At 42.0% G+C, this 10,205-nt stretch overlaps 1 protein-coding gene across 2 annotated transcripts; it reads left to right on the top strand.

Annotated features, from left to right (window-relative positions):
• Positions 1-216: 216 nt before the first annotated feature.
• arhgef16 (Rho guanine nucleotide exchange factor (GEF) 16) lies at positions 217-9,415 on the top strand. 2 transcript variants are annotated; one of them, XR_005096179.1, is made up of 16 exons: positions 217-370; positions 1,517-2,156; positions 2,636-2,687; positions 3,155-3,318; positions 3,472-3,528; positions 4,307-4,467; positions 5,268-5,420; positions 5,498-5,627; positions 5,705-5,779; positions 5,866-5,958; positions 6,397-6,548; positions 7,185-7,367; positions 8,015-8,085; positions 8,502-8,603; positions 8,679-8,875; positions 8,932-9,415. XR_005096179.1 is itself a non-coding variant. In XM_037240456.1 (15 exons), the coding sequence occupies exons 2-15, from the start codon at positions 1,584-1,586 to the stop codon at positions 8,816-8,818; spliced, it is 2,106 nt and encodes a 701-aa protein (XP_037096351.1). In that variant the 5' UTR covers positions 217-370; positions 1,517-1,583; the 3' UTR covers positions 8,819-9,415. The 2 variants fall into 2 exon arrangements, 1 of the variants encoding a protein (XP_037096351.1); XM_037240456.1 differs by having other exon boundaries at positions 8,679-9,415.
• Positions 9,416-10,205: the final 790 nt, after the last annotated feature.

Raw genomic sequence — 10,205 nt, 5'->3', positions numbered from 1 at the left:
CCTGGCGAAGAATAAAAGCTTAAACAGATTAAAAGACTGCATAATACTTGCAAAATGATTTAATCTCGACATATACGTACATGTATAAACTACATTTAGGAAATATTAAAACTGGCTTCCAAAAGAAGTATAAATATTTTTTTAAAAGGTGAAAAAATGTTTTTAAATATTGAGCAGCCCTTCTGCACTTTGTCATTGGCGGACGCTCACCTGTGCCGATGACGTCCCCGCTATCCCTAAAGCAGGAAGTGGCAGTTTAAGCACAGATATGCGACACGAATGCGTCGACCCAGCAGCGGCCGCAGTTGAGGTTTCTCGCTCTCTTCATTCTTTTCGATCGTCGGGACTTTTGCAAGTTCACCTCGCTCGGGTAAGATCGCTGTGTCATCTTGCAGCCTCGCATGCTTTGTTGTTTGTCATCTGGCCATAGACAACTAAGGGAATGTGAGGCAGACATTTTTTCCTCCCACTCAAATGCGTCTCTACCATAACTGTGTGGAAGGAAACTCATTCAAATCACCGTGCCGGAGTATTAAATATGTAAACACTTGTATGTTTTGCATATGGAATGAACTGATTCAAATGTTTGAATAGTTTTGCATGGATATGTAATAAGTAAGCGTTGTATGTCGACGTTACTCGGAGAGCGTGCCTTTAACTTTTCAGCGCTGCAAATAAATAGTACAGTAAATATCACCCAAAATAATAATAATAATAATCACTTTTAAATAGCCCTTTTAGTATTTTTTAATTATACTGGACTTTTTTTAATTTCTTTTGACATCAAACTATCTTAAATGTAATATTTCCAGTAGTTAAATTTATTAGACTTCAGTTGAAACGAAATACATGCGTAATGACCCGTCAAACGATTCATTTTTGGAGTCTCACTTTATATAATGGCTTGGACAAATCTTTTTTATCTTTGTATTTTCGAGGCTTTTCTGACCTCTATGTTCTAAAAGAAAATAGTGTTTGTACTGTATTACTATGATACCGCAAAAATAAATAAATAAAGCCTAGTACAACAGGTATACTTTATTTTGGATTTATCAGAGACAATTTAATGCTATCGGGTGTGCACTGTTGCACGTAGCAGTTATAAGAGGTTGTGCACACTTTTGCAGCTGCATTATTTCTTTAACACAGTGGATAAGGCGGTAAACAACTGAAATAATGCTGCTTGACTTTTTAAATAATTGATTAACTTGATGGTTATGTCAATTAATATTTTCCATACCTTTTATTCAAAATTCATTTAGCGGCGAACAATTGTGAGTGTTTTTGAAGGCAGTGGATGTTGCTTCCTTAGTTGATGTTTTTTTTAGTTTTTTATTCTTATTTTTAAGAAAAATACACGCGAATGTCTGCCGACTGTTTAGTGAACTTTTGCAAGCTTCTACTAAACCTGATGAGAATGCAACATTCACCACCTTCAAAAATTGTTTCTGATTCTCACGTACGTCTGTTTGTGAGGGTTTGTAAACATACTCTTATTTTCTCAACTCTTTTACAGAACCTTTTAATGTTGTAGGTGCTGAAGAGGTGAGGGGACTGGGCCAAGGTGACCGAGGCAAGACGCCATGTCTCACACCCAGTCAGATGGCTGTGCGGGTGACCGGGTCCCTCTAATTCTGGAGAGCCACTTTTCCACAGAACTCCATATATCTGAACCCGGTGATGAATGCTACCAGTCACAAAGCTCCCCCACTGTCCAGCCCGAGGCACCCACAACCCATGAGGAAGACCTCAACAGGCTGGTGGTGCCCCAGCAACTGATTTTGAGCACCCAAAGTGCAGCGGCGCTGAAGCTTGGCACCCAGCAGATCATTCCCAAGAATCTAGCCGTGGCCAGCCGGCCCAAAAACCGTCATCACACTACCGTGGTGACGTTCCCTGTGGGACTAGAGAATTCCAATCACGGATCCCGTATCCGACACTCGACTCAGGGGCCCAATTTGGGCTGGGAAGACTACGATAGCGATGGAGACGGCTTCGCTTTGAGGAGGAACCGCAGAAACAAGTCCTACAGAGCGGCAGTGACCAGTTTGGACATTGAGGCCATGGCAAGGGCAAAAGGAGCTGGAAACACACTAAAACCTGTGAAAGAAGGCAGAGCACCCAGTCCGGGTGCAGGTCGCAGCCCCGGGAGGAAGGTAGAGCTTGCGCTTGTTCATCTCTTCTGGATAAATATAAATTGAGGCCGGCTGGGCTTACATATAAGATATTATTTCAAAATCTTTTTGACTGGACTTTCACTTTAAGTGTTGATGCTCTCTCGAACAATTGACAAACTGCACCGCAACAATAGGGAGATGAGAAATATTTTATTGTTAGCAATTTGTTATGTTGATACCAAAATGGAAACGCTTGAACTTTCCAGCAGTGTTTAGTGGAAACTGAGCTTTAGCCTCAGTCATGCTCTGTGAGTCATGGAGATGATGCCTTGTCTGTTCAACTGTTTTGAATCTCCCACATTATGTTCTCTTTTGAGGAAGTCCACATTTAGCTTCTACAAGAGCGAAATAAATTGTGGAACATAATATTGAGTGAGCTATCAGGATAAAGCGAACTGAAAAAAATTTATGTAGCGTGTATTCTTTTGTGATAATCTGTTCTGTTGTTGTCCTGGCAGAGAACACTAGGGAGGAAGAGGAACCGTAACCAGCGCGGATCATTTAAAGACGGTATGACTGAGTCACACTCCACATCGCTAAAAGTGGCTAAAACACTCTAAAAAATGTTTTTAAATACAGTGGACGATAGAAACGTGTTACATGAAGGCTTGCTGAGCCACCGGGATTCAATTTTAGATGTCTTGGCAGATTTTAGCTCTCCTGGGAAAGAATGGCCTGAACTCGGAACGCACTCTGCATTCTGAATGTGGCATTGTTGGGTGCTGATTATTGAATTGTAACGTCCTGCAGCCTCAGCAGCTCAGGCACTCGTCGCCGTATGCTGACGCGAAGAAAAAGCTGTCCCGATCATTCATTCAGTGTTCTTAAGTAACAAACCTCGTGTTTTACATGCAGAGTTGACCTGCAGTGATTTTTCTCCACATTTGGTCGTGAAATCATACAGCCAAATTGTTGACCTGCAAACTTTTCCAGACCTAAGAACCCCAAAATGATTAACATGTGGGTTTGCCCCCCAGCAACACCGTGCCTCTACCAGGAGATCCGAGAGCGGGGCTTGCACTCCACCAACCAGGATGAGCTGCTGGATGACTTTGTGGTGGTAGAAGCTCCGGTGGAGGATCAGAGCATCGTGGTGAAGAGCTACAGGCCTGCGCAGCTCACTTGGAGCCAACTGCCACAGGTAGGGACTCGGCCCACAGCCATGCTAACATGTGGAAATAGTGATTCGGAAGGGGGGAGGAGACTGAGTTGGACAGACAATCTCTTGTCTTTTGATTTTATTTGAGACACCTGACAACTGCATTTAAATCATTTGTATTCCTCCTCCTTGAAGGTGAAGGAAACTGGCATACTGAACATGATCTCACCTCAAGAGAGAAAAAGACAGGAGGTAAGTATTCCAGTTCTTGATATGTGCGCAGAAACATGCTACTCTGTTTTAGTTGAGTATAGACCAATGTAACTATATTTTCCAAACCCAAATTAAGCTGGTTAGGGACCACTACGCTATGTTTGTTGATGAACTTTGAATCCCCCCAGAATTATGAGAATTAGTTGTCAAACGCTTCAGTTCAGTCAGCGTTGGCTCAGTGTACAGCAGGCTTTAGTGATGTTGCACCCAAACTCAAAGCCAACTGAGCATTTTTTGTCATTCCCCGCCTAGCACTAGGTAACCATAATGAAAGGCTGATTAGGACTGCTCACACCAAGAGAGCGCAACCTCATAAATACAATGTCCATTGAAATTTCAAGTCTGGTCGACATCCAGTTAAGGTATTTTGAAAATTCTGACGCGTGTGAAGTAATCGAAAGCGGAGAGTTCATTGTACCTGTTTTGTTATTGCTTTCATTTTGTGTCCACCCTGTTTGCACTCTACTCCCTGAGCAAAGCCGCACCCAGCCAGGCTGTTTGTTACGTGGCTGCTTCCCACTTTTATGCCTCAAGTAACCTCGTGGGTCTTTATTGTATCTCTTCAACTTGAGCCAAGTTTCCACAGCAATGCCCTTTTCTTCTGCCGCCAGGCAGAACGTTGCATTCTTATCTTCAGCAGCATCGGTACCCCAAAGAAATCAGTGTTTCAATCGCACTGATACGATTTGCCTTCAGTGTTGACTGCTTCAGTTGAAACTGTTGTTGGTGATACTTATTGATTAAATCCATTTGACAGGCAATCTTTGAAATAATCACGTCGGAACACTCGTACCTGCACAGCCTGGGCATCCTGGTGCGACATTTTAAGGACAGTGACGCTCTGAGGAAGACCATGACAGCCACAGAGCACCATCACCTCTTCTCCAACATCTCGGTTATCCACCAAGTCAGCAAACGGTGGGAACAATACATACTCATGCCCTTATACCTTATGTGTGTCATTCATTCATACATTTGTTGCTATGTGCAGTTTTAGAAATGACTCAAATTTTCAGCCCCCCACCCCTTATGCATGGCTTAAGTATCTTGTAGGCCCCATCGACATGTTAAAACACGCTTGGCAAACAGGTTTTGCCGTCTTACTGCTCTGCGTGGTATTTTTGGGCTTTAAAATGATAATGTGCTGCATTACAAAGCGTGTGAACAAATGCTTCAATGCAGTGAGTTGGGGGGAGGGGGCTTGAAAGCCTTAAGTAGTTTTTGAATAGGAGAAAAGGTGCACTACAAGAGCAAATAATGATTCGCATTTTTCTGTGTCCTTTCTTCCTGGCCTGCGTGGTGTCGTTTGACCTTTTTTCTTGGCTAAAGTTGGCTGTTTTGTTTTTGTTTGTTTTGCCAATTCCTGTTTTTGGGGGCGGTGGGGTGTGTTTGGAAGATAAAACAGACGATTCTTGCCAATTTTCAAATATCAATTAAATCGGCTAGCAAGTTTTTTGACAAATGGGCTTTGACTGTGGCGCTTAATTTGATTTATTTATTTATTTATTTGTTTATTATGAATAGTATGACTGCATCTTACTGAGCAGTTGAGACAATTTACTTTGTGTATATCTATATGGCTGTATTGCGCTGCCTCGTGTGGACAAGGTGCGCACATCACAAGAAGCCAACACGATTAAATACAAGTAAAGATGAACAAACTATTTAGTAGTTCTTTACATTTTATTGAATGAGTTTATTCCCATATTTTTTTCCAGCTTTTTTGAGGATCTTGAGCGACGTCACTCTGACACCCCAGTGATCCGGGACATTAGCGACATTGTTCAGAACCATGCCGCCCATCATTTTGATCCGTACATCGTCTACTGTTCCAACGAGACCTTCCAGCAGAGAACGCTGCAGAAGCTCCTGTAAGTGAGCCACCAAAGTCTTTTTTGTCTTGGTGACAATGTTGACCTAAAAGTGTCTTTTTTTGCAAATCTTTTAGGAGTAGCAATGGTGCGTTTAAGGACACACTGAAGCAAATTGAAGAGAGCAGCGAGTGCGGGGGCCTCCCGATGATCTCGTTTCTCATCCTCCCCATGCAACGGGTTACCAGACTGCCACTTCTTATGGATGTTAGTCTGACCTTTGACAAAAAAATTCTTCTAACAAAAGATTATCATCGTCACATTGTTTTTGTTCTGGGTCTCAGACAATTTGCCAGAAGACCCCTGACAAGTCTGCCGAGTACTTTGCTGCGGTCTGGGCACTGCACGCCATCAGCAAGGTAGCTAGGCTCGCTGTGTGCGCCGACTCGGCATCGCTGTGGCCTGGTGTCCTGAAAATTTGCCTTCTCATTGCAACATTCAACAGCTGGTCAACAGCTGCAATGACGGTGCGCGGCGAATGGAGAGGACGGAACAGATGTACACCATTCAGAAACAGATGGAATTCGGTAAAATCAAGGTTAGATTTGTCTTGGTTTTTTTTCGGAGCGTCCGTTCATCTTGGCTCTCTGTTTATATACTGAAGGTCAGACTCAGGCCTTAGGCTCATGAAAATCTTGGGTGTGGTTCCAGAGCTTGTTCTCTCTTCACCGACCTTTTCCTTGAAGAGAAAAAACTTGCGGCACATCTGGGCAAGATTTAGCGTCAGCATGTGTAGAGAAGTTGTTTTCATACAATAGAAACTTTGGCTCTGACTTTTTATTTCCCCACTTACAGCAATATTAAATTAATACCATTAACACCATTTTGTTTGTTTGAAAATGTAATTCAAGGGGAAATCCATTGTGGCTACAATATCGATGGTTACATTGTGAGTGAATAAAAGCTCATTTTAGGCCACAAAGTCAGTGTGACCTCCTACTGGACATTGAGATGTACCCCCTTGTGTTCCCCGCAGCCATTTCCACTGGTGTCGTCATCACGCTGGCTGAAGAAACGTGGCGAGCTGGCTGGCTGTGCTGAAGAGCTCAGCATCTGGAGAGCGTTCAGCAACAAGAGCAACTACTTGTTTCTCTTCAATGACGTACTCATTGTCACCAAGAAGAAGAGGTCAGTCAACATGTTAACTCCATTGCAACGCAAACGATACAAGAGGTGTCACCGGTGCATTGCCAAGGGGGGCTTGTTGTCAAATCTACTAATTTAATGTATGTGATGTGACTTTAATTTTGGGGGTAACCGTGCATGATCTAAATCAGCTATCCACATCTAAATTTGACTCATCTTGGGTCCAGTGCCATTCAAGAGTGCAATTTGAATCAGTCTAAATGCTCAATCCTAGTACTACTAACAAGGGTCTTGTGTGTACAAATGTAAATCTATATTTTTAAAGTTGATATTAAAGTGCGAAGGACAGGATGATTACGACTTTTTCGGTCATTTCCAGAGGACTGTAAGACAATTGAGCTCCTGACTGTCAGGGAACAGAGGCGGTTGAGGAACATGGACGTGGTCCCCGCATACTTAACATTCTTCAGCTTTGCATTCAGCCAGTCGGCCTGAGAGCGATTTCAGCTTTGTGTTTTGACTCGCGAAGAAACCAAACAATGTCTCCCCAGACAAGAGAGATGTTTTTTATGGTACTTCCTAATGCTTTGGGAGGGCAGCGAAGGAATGTGTAACGTAATATTAAGAACTAAGGTGAACTGTGTTTGCCTGTGTGCTTGTGTTGGTTTGATCCTTCAGCGAGGAGAGCTTTCTGGTGATGGACTACGCCACTCTGGATAATTTAGAGGTAGAGGTCAGCGAGGAATCAGACGGTCAGGCGTCACCACCCTCCAAGAACAGCCAGTATCTGTCCTTCAAGCTGCTCATGAGCAAGAACAGTGAGGGGCGACCAGAGCGCACCACACTCGTGGCCGAGTCCAGGTATATTCCTCCACGGTGTTGTTGCATGCAGGCCGTCCCAAAGTTTCGGAGTCCAGAGACTTCTTACAGCAGACAAATTGTCAAACTGCCTGAATTAAAGCAGCACCTATTACTTGGATCTGATTATATTTAATGCTGATATCAACATTGTAATGATATAAAATCTGCTGCTTTCACAATGACGATATTGAGTTTTGCTTGATGCTATGCTAAGTTCAATATTGTGCTTGTAGTTTGCAGTGGTGTACAACTGTACTGGATCAGTTGAAAGCGGTTCCTAATTATTTGGACTCACTGGTGTAACTGGTGAATTTTATAAATAACGCATGATGTGGCCAAGTGTCCAATTCATGAAGGTTGATTGGAATGCTTTGGCTCTGGCTCCCCCTAGTGGGAATACAATAGAAAACCACAACAGTCTTTTTTTTTTTTCCCTTTTGCGGTATCTATGCTGTCTTGTGTATTTAATTTTCTGACAAAGTTTTTTACTTTAACTCCCTCCATTTGAAAACTGAAGATCTGTACTTTCTACTCCTTACTTGCTAGTCAAAATGGGCTGGGCTTTTTTCCCCCAGCTCTGGTTCAGTTTTCACCTTTGCATTAAGTGTTTTTCTTTAAATTGCTTTTTTGTTTGCATTGTTACCAAGGGTTGACCGGGCCCGTTGGATAGTCGCTCTCACCGAACACAAACAAACAGAGCTTTTCTCCTGCAAAGATGGTAAGAGGGACAAATTCATACTATTTTTTTTAAGCACCACTCCTGTAGCTTTCATATGTTCTGACTTGGTGGGTCTATTTATTCTAGAATGGTGTGCAGAAAACATCTCATTTGCATTTCAGATCAATGTGTGCTGGTTTAACATTGTTTTAACCGTGCACATTGGGGATCTAAATTTTAATCCCAGTATATTAAATTTAATCATGTTTGCGGAGATAAATTCAGTTATATCTTTTACAGTAAGATTTTCATTCTAAGGATTTTTTTGTGAAATGAGATGTGAACATTACTTTGGGACAGAAAGACTGATTGCCAATATTAATTGTTAATTGCGCTAATCCTTTTGACCCATAGTCATTTGCAATTGTCTCGGGCTGACATAATAGCTGTGAGTGCATGCTGGGATTGCGTTTTAGGTTTGCCCCAGTGCGAGGCCACCAAAGCGTACATGCCCAAGGAGCCTGACGAGCTGGGCCTGAAGCAAGCCGAGCTTGTCATCGTTCAGAGGAAGGAGGAGGGTAAAGGGCTCCCATTTGTTGTTGTTTTACTCTGCAGTGCATCCCCTTTTCTAAAAGGCTGTGTGCTCCCACTAGGCTGGTACTACGGGGAGCGGATGCGCGACGGCGAGAGAGGCTGGTTTCCCGCCAGCTGCGCCACAGAGATCACTGATCCCACGGCCATGGAGAACAACATGCAGCGAATGAAGCGCCTCCGCAAAGAGACCAATGTTTGAGGAGAAATAGAGGTGTGAGACAACACCAACCTCAGCTACGTACTAAGTGTGCCTTGGTAAGGCTGAAGAATTGACATTTGAGGGAAAATGGGAGGTACAGCCTAAGCCGATTATATTCATGAAGATGTACAGCTCTTCACTTTGTCTACATTTTATTAAAGTCTAATTCCAAAATGGATTCATTTTTTAATCAAATTTCCACACTAAACAACCTGTGTTTAAGCAAAACAAGATGTAAAATTTATGGCAAATAAAAAAAGACAACGCGTTCTCATTTTGACCAAAACCATGTCATTCCATGGTGTGTGAGTTATTTCTATTTCATTTTGGAATAAGGCTGTGCCTAGAGATACTACAAATTAATTCTGTGACAATGACTGTAATTTAAAACAATCACCATTAATCATTCCAGTTTTGTATGATATCCTATACGTGCCAATTTTTGTCAGTAGTTAAAAAAAATTATATTCACAAAAAGCATGGTGAGTGCATTTTCCATTAGCATTAAGCTAACATTTGTCTTCTTTTTTTTTTTTTTTAAATACACAAATTGTAATTTGAGAGTAAACTTTGAGTGTATTAAACAGCTTGAAAGGCCCTCTCTCTGTTCATTTGCCAAACTGCTGCATATCCTAATTCAGATGAGTTCACCGCCACCAAAAAGTGATTTTCTCATTTGGGCTCACAATTCAAAGCAAAAACTAAAATTAATCAGACAATTCACTGCCCATATCTCAACAAGGCACCACTGTACTTGTGATTTGCATTCCAGTTCTTTTAAGTGAATTGAATCTTTAGAATCAGTTCACTCAAAAGATTCGTTCAAACGAATCGTTAAACAAATTGTTTCAGTGAACGAGAGTGAACGAATCACTTCCTAAAGTGATTCGTTCTTTTTTCAGTTCCTATGACTTCAACCAGTAGGTGTCGGTAATGCGCATTGAAGCTGAACATTAAACGAGGCTTCCCAGATGTACTGTACGTAGGTCAACCAGGACTCACAATTCGTATTTCCATAAAACCACCCCTTTCTAGGTCATTATGGATTTATACAAACATTTTACATACAGTAGTGGCCATTATTTACCTTTTGTGATAGCAATTAAGTATTTATTTAAAAGACCAGTTATTTGCTGATGTGAGAAAGGTTGCGAATATTTGTGCATTTCCAGGAATGTACATCTTCGATTCACCTCCAGAGGAACTTGAATCCGATGTCTTGAAGATTACGTGCGCTATTATCGTTGCAAGATCTAGCTCAGGGGTGGCCACTATATGTCTCTGGCACCATAGAGCTCAGCTCTCCAGAGGATTCACATTAAATCATCAGTTCTGATAAAAAACCAATGCCAGCGAAATTGGGACATGTTAATCATTAAGGCAGAAT

This window comes from Syngnathus acus, chromosome 2 (genome assembly GCF_901709675.1).
Source record: "Syngnathus acus chromosome 2, fSynAcu1.2, whole genome shotgun sequence".
NCBI lineage: Eukaryota > Metazoa > Chordata > Actinopteri > Syngnathiformes > Syngnathidae > Syngnathus > Syngnathus acus.
This window is presented reverse-complemented; position numbering and strand designations above follow the sequence as displayed.